Genomic DNA, 22,009 nt, shown 5'->3' with positions numbered 1-22,009 from the left:
TGGACGACTGTCTATTCAAGCAAATTCTCAAGAACAGCTGTTAAAAGATCTGGAATTTGTAAAGACTCTTCTCTTCTCTGGGTTACCCTCTCAATGTGGAAAAATCAAAAATGGTGCCATCCAAGGAAATAACATTCCTGGGAGCGAGTCTGAACACAGCTTCCCAGGTCTCACCCAGGAGAAGCAGGCAACTCTCTTTACTTGAAAGATTTGGCATGCCTGTCCCAGCTCCCTGCAAGGAAATAGCTGCAAGCTCTGGGATACATGGCCTCTTGCATTCTTATGATTCCATATGCAAAACTGCATATGAGGAAATTGCGGTGGTACCTCAAGAACCTTTCATGTCAACACACAATAGGACCTGGATATGATAATTCCTCTGCGTCCATGTCTGCAGACAGAGTTTCTATGGTGGGCAACAGCCTGTCTACGAAACAAGGGCATGGCTTTTTGCCCACCGTCTGCCATTCAAGTTCTTACCATGGACACATTGGACTATGCCTGGGGAGCTCACCTGGATGGCAGATGCATACAGGAACGTTGGAACGCCCAGCAAATGCACCTGCATATAAACCTGAAGGAGTTGATGGCAGTTCAGCAAGCCTTACTAGCTTTCAAGCACCTTCTTTCTCCAGGAACTCTGCTGGTCAGGACAGACAACACTGCAGTCAGGTGGTACATCAACAAACAGAAAGGGACTCATTCTTACCCCCTGTGCAGCCAGAGCGCAATTCTCTGGTCCATAGCAGCATCCTTGGGCCTGCATCTCCTAGCTCCACTTTCTTCCAGGGAGAGACTGTTTTGGCAGACTAGTTGAGTAGACAGACCCTAGATCCTTACAAGTGGCAAGTGAACAGAGCAGCCTTTTACAGCATCATTCAATGTTGGGGCACTCTTCAGGTGGATCTTTTCTCCTCCCTGGACAACCACCTTCTACCACTTTTTTTGCACCAGACAGTATCACAGCAAGGCCTGGAGAGTGGATGCTCTGTCCTTCCCTTGGATGCTTCTGTCAGTTTATGCCTTCCCTCCTCTTCCCAGGGTATTATTGAAGATAAGGGATGAAAGACCAAGGACTGTTCTCATAGCTCCAGACTGGCCCAGACAGCATTGGTATCCACTGCTTCACAGTCTCTCCCAATTTCCTCCATGGCGTCTTCCTCTGAAACCAGATCTTTGGTTCAGGAAGAGGGAAACGTTCTAGAGCCTCATCTTCAGTCTCTCATACAATGAGCCATGCTGCCAAATGGAATCAGTCCGTTTCTTTGTCCCTTTCCCAACAGGTGATCAATGTATTTCAGGAGGCCTAGCACTAGGTAGTCCTATGCTGGCAAATGGGAAAGATTCTCTCATTGGATGCAGGCTAGAGAGGAATCTTCTTCTCAGCCTACTCTTCCTCTAATCCTGGAATACTTGGCTGATTTGCTTCAGAGTGGTCTTTCATTTTCCTCTATTAAGATCCATGCTTCAGCCATTTCTGCTCATTGTTCTTTTGAGCAACCCATTTTCTCTCATCCCCTGATGAAAATGTTTCTCTGAGGTGCTTGCAACATAAAACCTCCCAGAAGGGCACCTACTCCAGCCCGGGATCTTAATTTTGTTCTAGAGAAACTCGCTCTTCCTCCTTTTGAGCCAGCTGCCACTGCGGATTTAAAGATGTTCTTCATCTCACATTGCTGCAGTCCTTACACTTGGGTAGTCCGCTGTCCTCGGTCGGCCCGAATATCAAAGTATAAGGCTGACGTCGGTCAAGGCGCTTAAGACTGACATCAGGACGTCAGGGTACAAATGCGCATGACCGACGTCATATCCTCAGTCATTTTTGCCGCATGGTCTGATGCAGAAGCAGCGTTGCAAGTGCTGTTCGGCGTTCTGAAATTTTTCGAATTCGGAGTTTCAGACAGAGTCAAAGTTGGCTAAGTACCCGTTGGGAATATTTTAGTTTTTCTTGCCTCAGTGGTTTACGGATGTCAGAAAAAGTGAATAACTGTATTTCTTGTGGGAAACAGATACCGCATAGAGATTATCATACTTTGTGTATTCCTTGTTTGGGGCCTGAGCACGACGTTGTTGGGTGTCGCTTTTGTGCTAGGTTCAATAAGCGCACTATTAAGCGAAGGTTAGATTGTGCCAGGTTGGTCTTTGGGAAGCGGTGCAATTATAAGATGCCGTCGGATGCTCCGACGCCCGCTTCTTCGAAGAAGCGCAAAGACAAGGCAGCTAAACCCAGGCAAGAAGAGTCGTCCGTACCAGACGCCGGTTCTTTAGAGGCGTCAGCGGAACCGGTGGTTCCGCCGGAGGCTTCTCTGGAGTCCCAGGGGGAGACTTTGTTATTGCAGGATGTGGCCTCTCAGGAGGCAGGTCAGGCTGAAGGGGCTTCTCAGGTTATTGTACTCCCCTCCCTTCCTAGGGTGGTTAGGCCCTCTCCTTCTGTTTCTAAGGCTTCTCCCAGAGGCAGGCCAGGTTTAGCTTCTGTTGGTGTCACTCCTAGTTCTTCAGGATCTGTGCCCAAGAAGCACATGCTTAAAATGGCAGAAGATTTAATTACTTTGATTAGAGGTTCTTTGCCCCTCCAGATAAGAGGCCTAGGGTGGAACCAGAGTTGGGGAGTTTTGAGCAGGCTTCAGATGTTTCAGAGTCTTCGGCTGAAGACTTGCAGGAGTACTCTCCTTATTCTGATTCTGATGCGGATGATTCGACTCCTTCTGCTTCTCCTCCAGAGGATTTTTCTTTTTCAGAGACTCTTCATTCCATGAGGGAACATTTTAAGTGGGAAGGTCAGGACTTCTCTGATTCCAGGAAAAGGCTTAGGGAATTTTGCTTTTACCCCAGCATAGGCCTTTGGCTATACCTCCTGTTCTGGATGTTGTGGAAGATGTGTTTGCGGAGGCTTCACTTAATCCTGATTCTTTGCCTCCTGCTCCTGTTAAACCGGATAGGTATTACAGGGTGCCTGAGGCTCATAAATATCTTTATAAGAGTCCTAGGGCGGACCCAGAAACTGTTAGTCAGGGACCTAAGGGTGTCAAGGCCTCTGTTGTAAAAAATCCGGTTCCTCCAGATAAAGAGGCCAGAGCTTTGGATAGATGGGGAAAGAAAGTCTATACTTCTTCCAGCTTAGCTATGAGGGCTTTGAATTGCCAGTTTCACATGTTGAAATATCAAAACTATCTTCTTTCTCAACTGAAGTCTAAGGTAGATGCTCTGGCAGAAGGCATTGAGTGTAAGGAATTACAAGATTTGGTACATGTCTCTGAACAGGTGGGTAAGCATTCTTTACAATGTGGTTTTGATGCTGTACAGGCCTCTTCTAGGGTGGCTGCCACTGGGTCAGTTCTTCGCAGGCACGCCTGGCTGAGGGATCAGAATTTATCTGAACATGTTAAGACAAGGATTTTAGATGCTCCTTTACAGTCTGATGTGTTGTTTGGTTCACCTGTGGAGTCAGTCTTGAAGAAAATGGAAGACAAGGCTAAGTCTATGCAGACTGTTAAAGATTTTTTGCAAGTCCAGCCTCCAAGTTTAGTAGGAATTGGCCTGCTAAGGGGTGGGCGTACCCTTCTTATGATTCACAGTCTAGGGGTAGATCTAGGCGTGGTAGGGGCAGAGCTCAGAGCTCCTTCAGACCTAGAACAGGGAGTTCTCCTGCACAATCTTCAGGTGAGGGCAGGGGCCAGTCCTTTCGTAAACAGGCCCAATGACCTACCTTTTCAGCTGCCAGATCCTTCTTGCCTGGCAGCACCTTTGGGAGGAAGGTTGGCACTCTTCAGGGAAAATTGGAGTTTGATTACCCAAGACAGATGGGTATTGGATATCATACACAAAGGTTACAGGTTTTATTTCCATACCTTGCCTCCTTTCAAAGGCATGCCGGACGTTCCTCCTCAGCAAAGACTAGAGGCTCACAAACAAATTTCTCTGCTGCTCCAAATAGGGGCCATACAACCGGTCCCTCTGCCAGAAGTGGGCCTAGGATTTTATTCTCGCCTGTTCCTAGTACCAAAGAAGGGGAACACGTGGAGACCAATTTTGGATTTATCTATCCTCAACACTTATCTGGACATTCCCAAGTTCAAAATGTTGACGTTACAACAGCTTTTACCTCTGCTGGGCAAAGATCACTGAATGGTGACTCTGGATCTCAAGGAGGCTTACCTTCATGTTCCTTTCAGGCTAAGTTGCAGGAAGTATCTGCGTTTTCGGGCTGGGACTTCTCATTATCAGTTCTCTGCATTGCCCTTTGGCTTATCTACTGCGCCCAGAGTGTTCACGAAGGTTCTGGCTCCAGTGATAGCTTTCTTCAGGCTAAGAGGAATACAGATCTATCCTTATTTGGACGATTGCCTGATTCTGGCCCAAGGAAAGGACGAACTTCTTCATCATTTGCAATATGTGATAGCAGTGCTAAGATGCCTGGGGTATTCTGTGAACGAAATAAAGTCCAGTCTAGTACCCTCTCAGGACATGTGCTTTCTGGGTGTGAGACTGAATACAGCATCCCAGATGGCCTTTTTGACCCCGGACAAACAAAAGAATCTTTCTCTCTACTTCCATCAATTGTCTCATCAGTCCAGGCTGACTGCAAAGACAGTCCTTCAAGCCTTGGGGTTCATGGCATCTTGTATTCTGGTGCTTCCCAATGCCAAACTGCATATGAGGAAGCTACAATGGTATCTCAAAATTGTATGGACACAGCACTGCCAAGATATGGACACTGTCATTCAGATAATACCTTGCATTCAAAAGGAATTTTTGTGGTGGGCTCAGGAATGTCACCTAAACAAGGGACTCTCTGTGACCCGGCCAGAGGCGAGTCAGATTTTAACGACAGATGCCTCAGACAAAGCTTGGGAGCTCATCTAAATGGAAAGTGGGTACAAGACACGTGGCCTGCCAGACTTCAACATCTACATATCAACTTGAAGGAGATGTTAGCAGTCCAATTTGCATTAATAGCTTTCAAGGATTTACTTCTTCCAGGGCAGGTGTTGGTTCTAACAGACAACACAACTGTCATGTGGTACATCAACAAGCAAGGGGGAACACATTCTTATCCTCTATGCAGACAAGCAATGATTTTGTGGGAGACTGCTCTCAGTTTACAGCTAAATCTTCAGGCAAGGTTTCTGCCGGGAGCACAGAACTCCTTAGCAGATGTGTTGAGCAGGCAAATTATGGATCCCCACGAGTGGAAATTGGATCCTCATGTATTTCAGAAGTTGACAGTGTTATGGGGAACTCCAGACATAGATCTGTTCGCTTCTCCACTAAACTACCAGCTGCCAAAGTTTTGCACAAAAGGTTTCATCCCACAGCTTGGAAAGTGGATGCTCTTTCATTCAGTTGGAACAATCTTCATGTGTATGCCTTTCCACCTCTGCCTCTCCTCCCAAAGGTACTCCTGAAGGTCAGACAGGACAAGCCAAGGATGATTTTAATAGCTCCAGATTGGCCTCGACAGCACTGGTACCCATTACTGAGAAGTCTGGTGCAGGAGCCTCCATGGCCTTTGCCTTGATTCCACACCTGCTGTCTCAGGAGAACAGTCATTTACTCAATGTCAAACTTCACTCTCTTCACCTGACAGCCTGGCATATTCTGTTTTAAACCCTGGAGGGTCTCAGCTTCCACAGCAAGTTTTGAATGTTATTTTGGAGGCCAGAAGGCCTAGTACAAGGAAAGTGTACGCAGATAAATGGAAGAGATTTTTATTTTGGAGTACAGCAAAGGAATTTGATGTTTCTAAGCCTAATTTGTGTGGCTCTTCAATATCTTACTGAGTTACTGGACAAAGGTTTGTCCTTCTCTTCTATTAAGGTTCATGCTGCAGCAATTTCTGCTCACTATGACTGTGACCCACCATTGTTTTCTCATCCTTTGTTTAAGCAATTCCTTAGAGGGGCAAAGAATGTAAGACCCCCACGGAGAGCTCCTACTCCTGCTTGGGATCTCAATTTTGTGTTGGAGAAACTCACTCTACAACCTTTTGAGCCTGCAGCTACTGCTGAGTTGAAATATTTATCATGGAAGACTGCTTTTTTGTTGGCCATTACCTCTGCGAGAAGGGTTTCTGAATTACAGGCCCTTATGGCAGTTGAGCCTTTCTTGATTTTCCATAAGGATAGGGTATCTTTGCGTACTAATCCTTCCTTTATGCCTAAAGTGGTTTCTAGTGTGGCTTTAAACCAAACTATTCATTTGCCTACTTTTTATGCAAACCCCCAAAATAAAGGGAAAAGATTTTGCACACTTTGGATATACACAGGCAGTTGCGATATTATTTGAGCAGAACTAAAGGGTTCAGGCAGTCTCAGCAGTTATTTGTTTCTTTTGCTTTGGGTTCTCAGGGCAAGCCTGTGTCAAAACAAACTATTTCTAAGTGGATTGGGTTTTGTATTGCTTTCTGTTATTCCCATCATGGTAAGGAGATTCCAGCTGGGATTAGGCCTCATTCCACTAGGGCTACTGCCACTTCTACAGCTTTTTTAAGGGGGGTGGCAACTAAGGATATTTTGGAGGCAGCTACTTGGAGTTCAGTGCATACTTTCTCTAAGCATTATCACCTTCCACTTTACTCTAAATCGAGGGCTGGTTTTGCCACTGCAATTTTACAGGGCATTTTGGCAGCTCCTACTGCTTTATAGTTTTGCCATCCTCCCTTATCTCTGCTTTGGGATTCTACCCAAGTGTAAGGACTGCAGCAATGTGAGATGAAGAACATAGTACAGTTTTGTACCTACCATAAATGTAGATGTTCAAGATCCACATTGCTGCAGTCCAATCTCCCTCCTTCCCTCTGTAGTTAGAGGCGGTTGTGTGGTTTGGGTTGTACATATTGTGAATATTGTATATATTGTACATATGGTTAGTACAAGGGTGGTTGGTTGTTTTTTGCTGTCTTTTGGTTTTGACCTTTCTGTTTAGGGTCTTCTGACATCTGGGGCAAGAAAAGACTGAGGATATGACGTCGGTCATGCGCATTTGTACCCTGACGTCCTGATGTCAGTCTTAAGCGCCTTGACCGACGTCAGCCTTATACTTTGATATTCGGGCCGACCGAGGACAGCGGACTACCCAAGTGTAAGGACTGCAGCAATGTGGATCTTCGAACATCTACATTTATGGTAGGTACAAAACTGTACTTTTCTCTCTTAGAAGACTGCCTTCCTTTTGGCTATAACTTCAGCAAGGAGGGTTTCTGAGCTGCAAGCTTTGATGGCTGGTGGAGCCTTTTCTTATTTTCCATGCAGATCATGTCTCTCTGAGAACTAATCCCTCTTATGTCCTCTTAATCAGTCCATACACCTTCCTACTTTCTTTCCTAATCCTCGAAATAGAAATGAAAGGATCCTACATTCTCTTGATGTGCACAGACAGCTCAGGTTTTACCTGGACAGGACTAAAGACCTTTGGAAATCAGCACAGTTATTGGTCAGTTTTGCCCCTGTAGCTCAGGCAAAGCTATCTCTAAGTAAACAATTTCTAAGTGGATTGCACATTATATTACTTTCTGTTATTCCTTTCATGGCAAGGTTCCTCCTCAAGCGGTCAGGACCCACTCCACAAGAGCAGCTTCCACTTCTGCAGCCTTTTTAAGGGGTGTCCCTACTAAAGACATTTTAGAGGCTGCCACATGGTCTTTTGTTCACACTTTCACAATGTATTATAATTTGCCTTTATTTTCTAGAGCCAGGGCAGGTTTTGCCACTGCTGTTCTGCAGGGCATTCTCTCCGGTCCTTGATTCTGTTGGTGCCTCCTCCCTTTTCTCTGGGCTTTGGTAATTAACCCATTGGTTAGGACTGCAACAGAGAAACATGATGAACATAGTACAGTTGTGTACATTTACCATAAATGTAGATGTTCAAGTGTTTTGACTGTTGCAGTCCTGGTTACCCTCCCTCCTTCCCCCTTTTTTGGTCCTTTCCTGTTCTCCTTTCCTAAGGTACAGGCTGAGTCTGTTTTTATTTGCCAGTTTTTTTTGGCTTAAGCCTTGTTTTCTGGGGACTCCTGACTGTTACGGCAAGAAAGACTGAGGAAGTGACGGCTGCCTCCTTTTGTATCAGATGTCCTGACGTCCTTTACAACTGACGACAGCCAATGTCATATTTACTTACTTTTGGTATTCTGGCCGATTGAGGGCTACCGGGAGCCGGATAACCCATTGTTTAGGACTGCAACAGTAAATAACACTCTTAACATCTACATTTATGTTAAGTGTAAACAACTGTACAACAGTGCTCGGGCACGTCCTTCTTTAGGTCTGCCCAGGATTCATTGTAGCTGGGGATTCTAACCCAGTCATAATGAATAACATCAGATCAATAGTTATGTACTTACCATAACATGGTATCTGTGTTATCCTGTTACATTAGTCACCACTTCCCGCCCTCCTTCCAAGATTTTGGAGGTTCTGGAAAGCTGGTGTCTCGGGCTTTTGAGCTTCTGCCTCTAGCAGTGCTCATGGCAATATCCAAGTGTAGAGAGAGAGTTGTTATTTGGTGTTGCCTTACTTTTTGACAGCAAACTCAATGTGAGGGTTAGAAGATAGAAAGGGATTATGGAAGATGGGAGGAGCTCAAACCTTGACTATAGTCTGTAAAGTGCCAGATTAGATCAGACATCTGATCCAAGACCTAATTGTGATGAATAATGAAATAGGATAACGTGGATACCAAGTTATGTTAAGTACATAACTATTTTCTGTCTATGGAATCTGACTACCAAATCTGTTGGCATCAAATAAGTTTTTAGCTTAGTGTCTAGGAATTTAATTGATCACATATCTGTAAAGAAATAGCATTGATTAACTAGATGGATTCTATCAAATCATTATGAAACAAGTGGAACAACATGTTTTTTTTTCTATGGATGATTAACTTTAAGATGATTATTTTGCCAAAAATATATTAAAATTACTTCTCTTTTCCCCTCAAAAGAATTTATTATCCCTTTAAAATTCTTCTGGCTTTCAAATAAATGTAAAGTGTCTTTAGAACATCATATTAAAGATTGTAAGAGTGGTGGGGATAGTAAATGCCTTAGAATCTGTCTTAAAAACTAGCTTTATGGCTAAATTCTAATTGCAGAGAGAGGTGGAGAGAGTTTCATGAAAATACATGGATGAATAGTGACAGTAGTATAGCTGGTCAGCATTCTTTGATCTTGAGAGAGATTTTTCAGTGGTTATTGAAGAAATATTTTATTGCAATCTGCAGTAAACCTCTCTAACTCGCATTGTGTACATTTATTTAAAAAAAACTTTATTTTTAGGAACCTTTATTTGAAAGCTTGGTTCTTTGCAGTATTTCCAATAACTTTTGCTAAAGGTCTTTGATAATTTTAGTTTCCCTAAAATGGTAAGATAGTTCAAGGTTTGATTTTTGTTTTTGTGTGTACCAATTAAACGGAACAAAATTACTCTTCAAATTTTATAATGAGTAAATATATTGATGTGAATAACCTATTTACTGTACAACCAGTATACTTTTTTCTAAAACTGAAAAAATACCTAATAAAGAACTAACTCTCCACCCTTTATTGATCCTTTTATTTAACCGTGATTTAAAAACTTCAGGAAAATGATTTTTTTTTTTTTTGAAATGTACAAGTTTAGCAAGGGTGCAAAAGTATATACTAAAATGATTATTGGGATTACTTTTCACAAATCATTCATACAGACTTACCTGAAGTTGATAAAATGTTAATTTTATTATCACATAAACTGCATCATTTTTGTATTGGAAATTATTTTCATGGAAATTTTTACAGTAGGACCTTTAATATTCCTCATATATTGGAGAACTCATAGTTGTAAGATACTTAAATCTGTGCTAAAAGCTGATTGGCAGCACATGTTTTTGATTGTAATATTTCACAACCTTTTTGGAAACCGATCAATGGCTATTTTCCGCGCTCTGTGGACAGACCAAATTTAATTTATATAAAATGGTTTTGGTTAATGCTGCAGTTTCTGAAAGCGTTCTCAAAATGCAATATCCTCTTCTCTGGAAACTTTTAGAAATAACTATAGTTGTTTGTATCTTTCGGCTTTTCCCGGATAGGGGTCGCTACAGCGGAACTTCAGTCCACTAATGATTGGCAGTAGATTGTTACGTACTGGCTTGCCGGGCCTAACGCACAACGTTCAGCGAAGGAACGCCCATTCACACATGTCGCCACACAGAAGACGCTCTGAGAATCTAACGGGCAACGTCTAACTGTGAGGCGACAATGCTACCGCAGCACCACCACCGCAGTAATAACTGTAATAGTTTACAAAAAACTGGGAAAAGATGGTTACCCCATTAATGGGATTTATAAACTTTGAAAACTTTATATGTCAGAAAGAATTTCACTGTAAAGATGTGAGCAAATAAGATTATCTGTGAATGTAACAGTCAAAATTGAATGTTAGAAAAATTATTTACAAATTTTAGAATTATGCTTATAGATCATTCTCTGAATCATAAGATTTATTTTTTGTGTAGACTATTGTGAATACTTTTATTTTTTGTAATTATTCTTATGAATGTTAACGTATTATATTATGTGAAATTCAAATAACATCTTGAGATTAGCATTGCTAGGCATAGATGGTGCCTATAGAGGAAAGACTCCTTCATATAGACGACAATCCAGCTTAGAGCATTTCTAATGTTGCATTGCCCTTCTTTTCCATATGTCAGTATTGCTGCCCTATAAAGGGAGAGTAGAGATAGACCTGGAAAGCAGTACTGGGAATTTGCCAGAAGAGGCATTGCTGTGGTTGTAGTTTACATGGGAACAGGAAGGTGGGACAACATGGAGATTCTCGGGTTTTTTGAAGAGTGCCTAGTACATTGGGTCAGCATTTTTTGGTTTACTCAGGAAGGAGTTACTAGGCTGGAAGCAAGTTTGTGAAGCTGCTGGAGAGCATTTAGTGCATGAAATGAGTGCCAGAAAAAAATCATTGATATGATAGCAGACAAGGGTGAAAAGCAGACTCTGGGATTGGAATGTGCTGCAAGAGGAGTGGGGAGACCAGCCAGAAAAGTGCAGGGAAGTTATGTAGAGTGAGAGGAAGAGTGCATGGAAGCATTTCCTGTGTTTTCTAGTATGTACACTTATGAGCATAATGGCTCTGTATCATGTACTTCATACTGGCTCATAAGTGTTTACTAGCCTAACGACCACAAGGGCCTTTTTAAGCCTAGTCATATGTCCCAAATATCTGACAAGTTCTTATACCCTTGGTAAGTGTAAGCAGGGGCTTTGGGGGATAAACCATTTACAGGTTGCCTGTGTCCGTAAGAGACATAGGTGCCAAACAAGGGATGAGATGTTCTTCGTGTTTCACTGTTGCAGTCATCATATTTGGGTTATCCTGCCAGGGGTAGCCCTCAGTCAGCCCGAGTACCAGAGGCTTAGTATTTCTGCGTTGGCTGCTGTCACTCCAGGACTGACGTCAGGTAGTGTGGTTTAAAATCAGGCAGCTGACGCCATTACATCTGTCTTTCTTGCTGAGGAGCCCGAAGCAGAAGCAGTTTGCACTCGTGCCTATCGGCAGCTACCTGAGTTTTCGTTTCCGAATTGAAGTTGAAGTCTTCTAAAGTTAAGTACCCCGTTGGGGATCTTTTTTTCTTGTTCTAACCGATGTCAGAAAAAGTTAACAGTTGTCTCACCTGTGGAAAGCAGATACCACACAGAGACTTCCATTCTTACTGCGTCACCTGTTTAGGCCCAGACCACGATGTCCCTCGCTGTGCTTTTTGTGCTTTGTTCAATGCCAGAACTGTATGTTGTATGGCCCTTATTGTAGTTAGATATTTTCGCTGTCAGTCCTCTAATTCCGATATGGCTTTGGTAAGCCATCCGAGTAATCTTCTGAAACAGCATAAAGATAAATACAGAGACAAGACCGCACAGGTACAAAACCGCCGACGACGCTTCTGTTAAGCTAGTCGTCAGTTCTCCAGTCCTCAATGAGGTGCATTCGCAGCCCCTAATTCCTACATCTGTGGATTCGTAGGCCGCTACTGAGACCCTTTCGGAGTCTGGTATGCCGCAAGACTCTTCGTCGACTAAGTTTTCCTGCGGATATCTCTACCTTGGATGGGTCCGGAGCAGCTGAGCAGGCACCTGCTTCTGAGGAAGTCCTTCACACTACTGATGCTCTATACAAACCGACGACTTTCACGTCTTCAGCTCTTTCTAAAACTACCAAGTTTCTAAGGCCCAGGGGTACAAACTGCACCCAAAAAAACGAGGACCCAAGCTCAGGCACCTGCTTCCTTGCTTCAATCTCAAATGCTTAAAATGGTGGAAGACCTTATTATGCTTGAAGCCAGGCTACCCCTTCCAAGAGGAAAAGAGACTTATCCCCAGTAGTTTTATCTGAACAGGAATATGAAGACATGCAACCCCTGTCTGCTTATAAGGATTCTGATGCAGAGGAATCCATTCCTTCTGCCTCTCCACCCAAGGATTTTTCAGTTGGTGAAACCCTTCAACCTTTAATGGAGCATTTCCAATGGGAATGTCAAGACTATCCTCAGTCAAAAGAGACTCGGGGAATTCTTAGATTTACCACAGCACAGACGTTTGGCCAGTCCTCCTGTCCTGGATGATGTTGATGTTTTTATGGAATCCAGTTTGACTTCTGACGCTTCCTCCTGCTCCCAGGAAACCTGATAGGTACTACAGAGTCCTGACACACTCAAATTCCTTTTAAAAAATCCTACTGCTGACCCAGAGGTAATCTCTCAAGGGCCTAAAGGAATTAAAGCAACCTCCGCTAAGAATCCCACCCCCTCAGACAGGGATTCCTGAGCTTTAAACAGATGGGGTAAAAAAGTATACACCTCTACTACTCTTGCTGTTAGAGCACTAAGTTGTCAGTTCCACATGCCGAAATTTCAGCAGCATACCATGGAACTCCTCAAACAAAAAAATATCTTCCTTTCCTGCTTGTGTAGAAAATAAAGAATTACAACAGCTTATGCATTCTGCAAGCCAAGTTGCTAAGCACACCTTGCAATGTGGCTTTGACGCCCTAGAAGCATCTTGCAGGGCAGCAGTCACTGGTTCAGTCCTTAGAAGGCATACTTGGCTTAAGGAACAGAATTTGCCAGACCATGTCAAATCAGAATTTTTGGACGCACCATTGAACAAAGATAATTTGGCACCAAGGCAGAAGAGGTCTTAAAAAAGGTGGAAGAAAAAGCTAAATCTTTGCAGACAGGTAAAGACTTTTTACAGGTCCAGCCTCTTGAGGTTCATTAGGCATTGCCCCTCCAAGCACTGGTTCTTTCCTGCCCCCTTCAGGCCAGCTCAGCCCAGACCCGGGGGAAGCAGGCCCCCCAGACAGCAGTCCCAGGGAATGCAGAGATCTAAGCAGTGGAGTTCCTCCTCTTCAAAAACAGGGAGTGCAAAGCCACCCCCTTATGGTAAGAGCTCACAATGACTTTACACCACCCCTTACCTCTGCCCACCTGCTTGTGACCCTAGGAGGAGAATTATTCTTTCTGCAAATAACTGTGTCCTCTGTTGCCAACAACTGTGTCCTCAACGTCGTGTCCCAGGGATACAAATTTTATTTCCACTCTCTGCCAACCTCAAAAGGGTTCCCAGGTCTTCCTCCAAACCAGTGGGCAGAAGCCAAAAAGCAAGTCCTTTCCCTGCTCTCCATGAAGGCAATGCAGCATATTCCTGTAGACCAGGTAGGCCAAGGTTTTTATTCCAGACTCTTCCTGGTACCCAAAAAAGAGGGCACCTTGGTGCCCAATCCTCGTGCTATCCATTCTAAACACCTTTTTGGTGATACCAATATTTAAAATGCTCACCCTCCAGCAGCTTCTTCCTATGCTTTCCAAGGAGGCTTTGTTAGCCACCCTAGACCTAAAAGAGGCCTTACATACACATCCCAATCAGGGCATTTTGCAGGAAATATCTACGTTTCAGGGCTGACAGGCTACTTCTCTCAACTAGCCACCAGAACCCCAGTTATCTGCAAGGAAAATCCTACAATCTCCAAGGTTCATGGCCTCCTGCATTGTACTCATTCCGTATGCCAGACTGCATATGATGAAACTGAAATATTACCTAAAAAGCCTTTGATGTCAACACCTGGAGACTGTCATACCAATGATACCTTGTCTAAGGAAATATTTTCTTTGGTGGGCAACAGCGTACAACCACAACAAGGGACTTCTCACAACCCCATGCCATCCAGACCCTCACCCCAGGTGCGTCAGACTTTCTCTGGGGTGCACACCTGGATGGCAGGTGCATTCAGGGCCATTGGAGCCCAAGTCATATACATCTGCACATCAACCAAAAGGAGATGCTTGCTGTTCAGCATGCCCTGACAGCTTTCAGACCCCTACTCTCCCTGGGGCTTCTGCTGATCAAAACAGACAGCACCACAGTGATGTGGTATATCAACAAGCAGGGAGGGACTCATTCTTATTCTCTGTGCAGGCTCGCCATGACCCTTTGGCACACTGCTTCAGCCATGCAACTACACCTGCTAGCACAATTCCTGCCAGGTTCCCTAAACTCTCTGTCCGACAACTTAAGCAGAAACCTGCTAGACCCACACAAGTGGCAGCTAGACTGCAGAACCTTCACCACTGTAACCCAGAAATGAGGTAGCCCGAAGGTGGATTTCTTTGCCCTCCCACTCCAATCATCAGCTCAGCAAATTCTGCAACAGGGAAATTCACAGCAAGGCCTGGAAAGTGGATGCTGTAAACCTTTCGGTCTATGCATTTCCCCCTGTACCACTTATTTCAAGGGTACTGCTCAAAATAAGGGAGGAAAAGCCGAGGGCAATTTTGATTGCTCCAGACTTGGGCATGCCAGCACTGGTACCCATTGCTGCGCAGCCTGTCACCCCTGCCAGCATGGCACCAAACTCAGATACCAGCACTCCTGATGCAGAAGAATGGAGAATTAATGCATCCCCAATTGCAGACTCTCAACCTGGCAGCCTGGTTTATTACCTGATCTCTCCTCAAGCTGTGAGCCTACGCAAACAAGTCGTAGATGTTATACGTGAGGTCAGATGCCCCAGCACTAGAAAATCCTATGCTGACAAGTGGAAAAGGTTTTGCACCTGGGTCCAGGCTAAGGGAGCTTAAACAGCACAGCCCTCCCTACCTCTCATCCTGGATTACCTAGCAGACCTACTACACAGGGGTCTATCCTTACCTTCTATTAAAATTCATGCCTCTGCCATCTCTGCTCATTACAGCACAGAACCAGCTCTCTTCACACACCCTTTCATCAAACAGTTCCTAAGAGGGGCTAACAACTTAAGGCCACCCAGAAGAGCTCCTACCCCAACTTGGGATTTTAACTTTGTGCCTGAAAAGCTCATCCTACCCCCCTTTGAACCTGCAGCTTCAGCAGAGTTAAAATTCCTCTCTTGGAAAACAGCCTTGCTCCTAGTCATCACTTCATCTAGAAGTGTTTCAAAGCTACAAGCACTCATGGCTGTAGAGCCCTTCATAATTTTCCATGCTGACAGGGTCTCCCTCAGGGCTAACCCATCCTTAATGCCTAAAGTGGTGTCCAGTGTGGCTCTCAACCAATCCATTCATTTGCCCACCTTTTTCTCTAACCCGCAAAACAAAGGGGGAAGGATTCTGCACACTCTAGATGTGCACAGATAGCTCAGATTCTGTCTGGATAGGACTAAATCTTTTAGAAAAAACTGACCAATTGCTAGTCAGTTTCGCAGCAGGGGCAGAGTGCAAGGCCATATCCAAACAATCTCCAAATGGATAGCACACTGCATCCATTTCTGCTACAAACAGCACGGGAACCCACCCCTAAAGGGGGTCAGGACACATTCCACCAGGGCAACCACCACCTCTGCAGCTTTTCTCAGAGGGGTCCCCACCAGGGACATCCTTGAAGCTGCAACATGGACGTCTGTTCATACTATCACCAAGCATTACCACCTGCCTATCTTCTCCAAATCCAGGGCAGGCTTTGCCACCGCAGTCTTGCAGGGCATCCTAGCCAGCCCCCAGTCTTCTTGACTGCCTCCATCCTTTTCAGCTTTGGGAATCAACCGAAATGTGATGACTGCAACAGTGAAACACGAAGAACATACTACAGTTGTGTACACTTACCATAAATGTAGATGTTCAAGTGTGTATTCACTGTTGCAGTCTTGGTTTCCCCCCTTGTCTCTCTCTCTCTATCTCTTCCTCTCTCCTTACAGGGAATTTTTGGTATTTACTTTTTACTGGTGGTGTTCTTCCACCATAACCTAGCTCCCTATTTTGGGGGCTCCTGACAGTTGTGGCAATTAAAACTGATGTAATGGCGTCGGCTACCTGATTTTATACCATTGACGACCTGACGTCAGTCCTGGAGTGACGGCAACCGACGCAGAAATACTAAGCCCTTGGTATTCTGGCTGACTGAGGGCTACACCTGGCAGGATAACCCAAATGTGATGACTGCAACAGTGAATACTCTGTCATCTACATTTATGGTAAGTGTACACAGCTGTACTTTTTCTGTTCCCCATCCAGTTGTCCAAGTTGCACTTATTGTTTTAAGGACGAAATCTGCTTCATGTGGATGGGGAATCTGTTCCAGAAATTGGGTTGTCTTAGGGATACATACCTGACTGTCCTGCAGTCTTATTTATATCACAGGCAAGGTTTAAGTCTTTAAAACAGGTAATTCTGGTGCTTTGTTTTGTGGATGTGCAGGAGGTCCATCGTAGTGGGATCTGACAGTGCCCTGTATGTCAGGCATAGATCTGCCCTCAAAAGCCTATAGGGGACAGAATACAGGGATTGGGCCTGGAGGTGATCTGCTTAGGACATTTTATTTATGCCCTGAATTTTAGTGAGAAACCTCTGTGGACATTCCAGTTGTTGGAATATCCCTGGTTAGGTGCATACTGCATAACAAAGGGGGGATTGGTCCTAAAGAATGAAACACAAGGAACTCAGAACTGCAGCTTATTTAAACTCTGTTCCAATTTTTCTTTCATTGCAGCTCACTTTGACTACCAGTATGGCTACAGAAAATTTGATGGCAGTGATGCACAGAGGCAGCCTAAGTTTAACAACATCACCTACTACTTTGACAATATTAGTAGCACGGAACTGTATTCTGTGGATCAGGAATTGCTGAAAGAGTATATCAAAAGGCAAATGTAAGTATGGAGGGAACTACACACAAATTAAGAAAAACACTTTTAAAACATAGCTAAAAAGTAAACTTTGACATTTGGCCCACGCATTCTGCCATAATTCACCTTGCTTATTGAACCGTTTGATTGTAGTTTACAACAGTTGTTTTACTTTCCCAGAGTAAAACTGTCTAGTTGTGTTCGTTTTTTACTTTTGGTTATGAGCAGTCAGCACATTTGTTTACCACTAGGGTGATGCCTTTTTTCTCATGCTGAGGTAGTTGTCTGTGGAGCTATGAAGTTGCATTCTTCCAGCTGCCGGTGTCATTTCAGGGCTGTCACGCAGAGTTGATTTTGCAGTATATCCAGTGCTCAGTAATTCATTTAAAATGTCCTCCTGTATGCTGATGTTAAATTAACATCCAAGAGGTTTTAGAGACACCCTTTGAAGTCCACTTAATTGAATTGTTGCAGTCAAAACAGCAAGACAGTTTTATTGCATTCCATTAACTCTACTGGCTTCTAGTAAAAGTTAGTTCCTTGAAGCGTGCATGGCTAGTATTTTCACTTTTCATTGAACCTCTGTTAATTTAATACTTTTTCTTGCTATTTGTTGTATTGTTTTGCACTTTATCGTCCAGTTTACCTGTCTCCTTTTAAATAGAGCTGTCATAGTCTTATGCAGCGTTTGAAAATACTGGCTTATGCTGAATTTTTCGCAGCAGAAGTAGCTTGAAAGGATCATAGGAAGTTATTAGGTTATTGGCCCTGAGGCCCTTATAAGCCTAGTCAAGAGTTTAGCCCATGCATAAACAAATCAGCACCCGATGCTGCTGTCCAGCAGGGACACGGGTGGAATCCCATGGATGTATTTTGTATTTCCCATCCAGTTGTCCAGATCATGCTTAAAAAGGGGTAAAGAGGTACTTTGCTTGATGTGGAGAGAGTCTATTCCATAGATGGGGCACTCTCTGGGACACAAGTCCTACCAATGTCACAGACCAGGTTGAGGCCGCGTGTGCGGGTTACTCTAGTGGAGCTTAACTTGCAGATATATATCAAGGCGAGGTCCAAGATTGTCTTGTATGCCAGACAGAGGTCACCTCTGAGGAGTCTGTATGAAACAGAGTAGAGGGATAGAGCTTTTAGCCTGTCTGTGCATGCTAGATCACTGGGTTCTTACAGGTCAAAGCAATGGTCAAAGCAATGGGGTGCCTCCACCTCCAAATCTGGAGGAAACAAAACACAACCTTACAGTAAGCTGTCTCAATGACTTCCCTCTACCTTCACCAGGCACTTATCTTTTGGCAGCCCTTCATGCTCAAAATTGGCAGTTAATTACCCAGGACAAGTAGGTATTAAACATAGTGTCCCAAGGGTACAGATTTCATTTCCATACTTTGCCAATTCCAAACGGTTGGCTAGCTCTGCCACAAAATCATTGGGCAGAGGCTCAGAAGCAAGTTACGTCCCTCATGGATATGGGGGCTATTCAACCAGTACCAGAACAGGAAAAAGGACAAGGTTTTTATTAAAGACTTTTCCTGGTACCCATAAAAGACGATGCCTGGTGTCCAATACTGGACTTATCGATTTTGAACATGTTCCTGAACATTTCAAAATGACTTTAAAACAGCTATTGCCTATGTTGGGCAGGAATGCTTGGTTAGTGACTCTATACTTGAGGCATACCTGCATATCCCAATATGGGAATCGTGCAGAAGATACCTCTGCTTCAAGGCAGGTTTTTCGCGTTACTAATTCTCTGCACTGCCCTTTGCTTGTCTACTGCTCCCAGGGTCTTTACAAAGTGCCTGACACTAGTAATTGCATTTTGCAGACAGAAGCATACATATCTGTCCTTACCTGGACGACTGTCTCATTCAAGCAGAGAACAGGGACATACTTCAACATCTGGCGTTTGTAAAAAGGCTACTAACATGCCTAGGGTACACAATAAACGAAAATAAGTCAACTGGTACCCTCTCAAATAATTATATTCCTGGGTGCAAGCTTGAATACAACTGCCCAGATGTCTTACCTTACGCCAGACAAACAAAGGCAACTGACAACATACTTCAAACAGATGGCAACAAAAACCCAGTTATCTGCAAGACAAATTCTGCAGGCTTAGGGGTTCATGGCATCCTGCATTCTACTAATTCCATATGTGAGACTGCATATGAGGAAACTTCAATGGTTCCTAAAAAGTTTATGGAGTCAACATTGTCACAGTCTGGAAACAATGATTCCTCTCATTCCCTGCCTACAACAGGAGTTTCTTTGGTGGACAGAGACATGTCACCAAAACAAGGGACTGTCATTCACTCTACCCCCTGCCACCCAAACCCCAACTACAGATGCATCAGACTATGTTTGGGGGGCCCACCTAGCATGGAGATGCATTCAGGGCAAATGGAACCCAAACCAAATGCATCTGCATATCAACCAGAAAGAGATGCTAGCTGTTCAGAATGCTCTGACAGCCTTCAAGGACTTGCTTCATCCAGGACAACTACTGATAGACTAACAACACCACAGTTATGTGGTACATAAACAAGCAGGGGGGTACACATTCCTACCCCCTTTGCAGACTAGTCATGGCCTTGTGGAACACCGGCTTGACTTACCAAATACATCTTCAATCTCAGTTCCTGCCAGGAAAGCAAAATAATCTGGCAGACGACCTAAGCAGAAATCTCATGGACCCACATGAATGGAAACTGGATCCACAAACCTTCAGCATGTTAACACAGAAATGGGGGAGCCCAGAAATAGATCTATTTGCCTCTCCACAAAATTATCAGTTGGACAAATTCTTCACAGGAACTCATCACAAAAAAGCATGGAAAGTGGATGCCCTATCCTTCAGCTGGAAAACCCTATCCAAAATTATCAGTTGGACATATTCTTCACAAGAACTCATCACAAAAAAGCATGGAAAGTGGATGCCCTATCCTTCAGCTGGAAAAACCTATCTGTCTGTGCCTTTCCCCCTCTGCCTCTACTCTCCAAGGTCTTACGAAAAGTCAGACAGGAGAAACCAAAAATTATCCTAATTGCTCTGGACTGGCCTTGCCATCCCTGGTGTCCACTTCTAAGGAATATTTCTCACCTTCCTCCATGGTACTTGCCTCAAATACCTCATCTACGGTCTCAACATAGCTATCAAATTCTGCACACTCTGCTCCAACCTCTGAATCTTGCAGCATGGTTAATAAACTAATTTATTCAAACAACACCTCTCAGTAAATCTGTGATGGAAGTCATTTTGGAAGCCAGAAGGCCTAGTACTAGAAAATCTTATGCTGATAAATGGAAGAGATTCTGTGCTTGGAACCAAGCACAAGGAATAGATACAGCAAAGCCCAATATTCCTCAGATTTTACAATATTTGACTGAGATGCTTGACAAGGGCCTATCTTTTTCTTCAATAAAAATCCATGCTTCAGCCATCTGTGCTCATTACAACAGAAAGCCTCCCCTCTTTTTTCATCCTCTGCTTAAACAGTATCTTAGAGGGGCCTAAAATTTAAGGCCTCCCAGAAGATCACCAACTCCTGCATGGGACCTCAATTTTGTGCTGGAAAAACTCACCCTGCCTCCTTTCAAACCAGCAGCTACTGCGGATATAAAATTTCTATCTTGGAAAACAGCTTTTCTCTTGGCAGTCACTTCAGCAAGAAGGGTTTCAGAACTACAGACCCCCATAGCAGTGGAGCCTTTTATTATATTTTACCCGGACTGGGTGTCCCTCAGGACCAATCCTCCTTTTATGCCTAAGGTGGTATCCAGTGTGGCTCTTAACCAGACCATTCATCTGCCAACATTTTACCCAAATCTGCAGAACAAGGGGGAGCGGATTCTGCATTCATTGGATGTACACAGATAACTAAGATTCTACTTAAACAGGACCAAATCTCTAAGAAAATCTGAACAACTACTGGTAGCATTTGCTGCAGGGTCAGAGGGGAAGGCTATATCAAAGCAGACTATTTCTAAGTGGATAAGCCACTGCATTCGTTTCTGCTATTTGCACCATGGTAAACCTGTGCCCAAGGGGATCAGATCACTTTCCACCAGGGCTGCCTCTACTTCAGCAGCTTTTCTCAGAGGGGTTCCAACCAAAGACATTCTAGAAGCTGCTACTTGGAGCTCTGTTCATACCTTCACAAAGCATTATCATTTACCTCTCTTCTCCAAATCCAGGGCAGGCTTTGCCACTGCAGTCCTGCAGGGCCTTATAGCCGCCCCTAATGCCGTTTAGGTCCATCCTCCCATCCATAGCTTTGGGATTCTACCCAATTGTAATGACTGCAACAGTGAAACATGAAGAACATAGTACAGTTGTGTACACTTAACATAAATGTAGATGTTAGAGTGTATTCACTGTTGCAGTCTGGGTTTACCCACCCGCCATCCCCCTTTCTATACCTTTCGTTCACTATACTCAAAAGCCTTTGTGGTGTATTTTCTTTTAGTTGAAGGTAAAGTTTGTTTCTAAAAGTGCATCTGTATATTTACTTGTTTATTTATATATATATATATATATATATTTTTTTTTTTCTCCCCATTTGGGGGGGGGGGCACCTTCCATCTGAGGCAAGTAAAACTGGATAAAATGGCATTGGCTGCATGTTTTATACCCCTGACAACCTGACGTCATGCATTGAAGAGGAGACAGCAACCGACGCAGGACCCAAGACTTTATTCAGGCCGACTGAGGGCAACCTGCCAGCAGATTACCCAAATGGTAATGACTGCAACAGTGAATACACTCTAACATCTACATTTATGGTAAGTGTACGCAACTGTACTCTCTGCCACCATGGCATCTCCCTCAGATCCCAACACTCCTGACCCAGAGGGAA

The 22,009-nt window shown here is 43.9% G+C and overlaps 1 protein-coding gene across 1 annotated transcript in view; it reads left to right on the top strand.

The window, feature by feature from the left end:
• The window catches only part of LARP1 (La ribonucleoprotein 1, translational regulator), a 3,464,554-nt gene that overhangs the window by 935,591 nt on the left and 2,506,954 nt on the right, over window positions 1–22,009 (top strand). Inside the window, exon 7 of the mRNA XM_044069481.1 lies at window positions 17,003–17,162. Coding sequence (XP_043925416.1) covers window positions 17,003–17,162 — 160 coding nt within the window. The remainder of the gene's footprint in view (window positions 1–17,002; window positions 17,163–22,009) is intronic.

This window comes from Protopterus annectens, chromosome 4.part0 (genome assembly GCF_019279795.1).
Source record: "Protopterus annectens isolate FY-2018-M chromosome 4.part0, PAN1.0, whole genome shotgun sequence".
Taxonomy (NCBI): domain Eukaryota; kingdom Metazoa; phylum Chordata; order Ceratodontiformes; family Protopteridae; genus Protopterus; species Protopterus annectens.
Note: the sequence above shows the minus strand (reverse complement) of the source record. Positions and strands in the feature narration are given on the sequence as shown.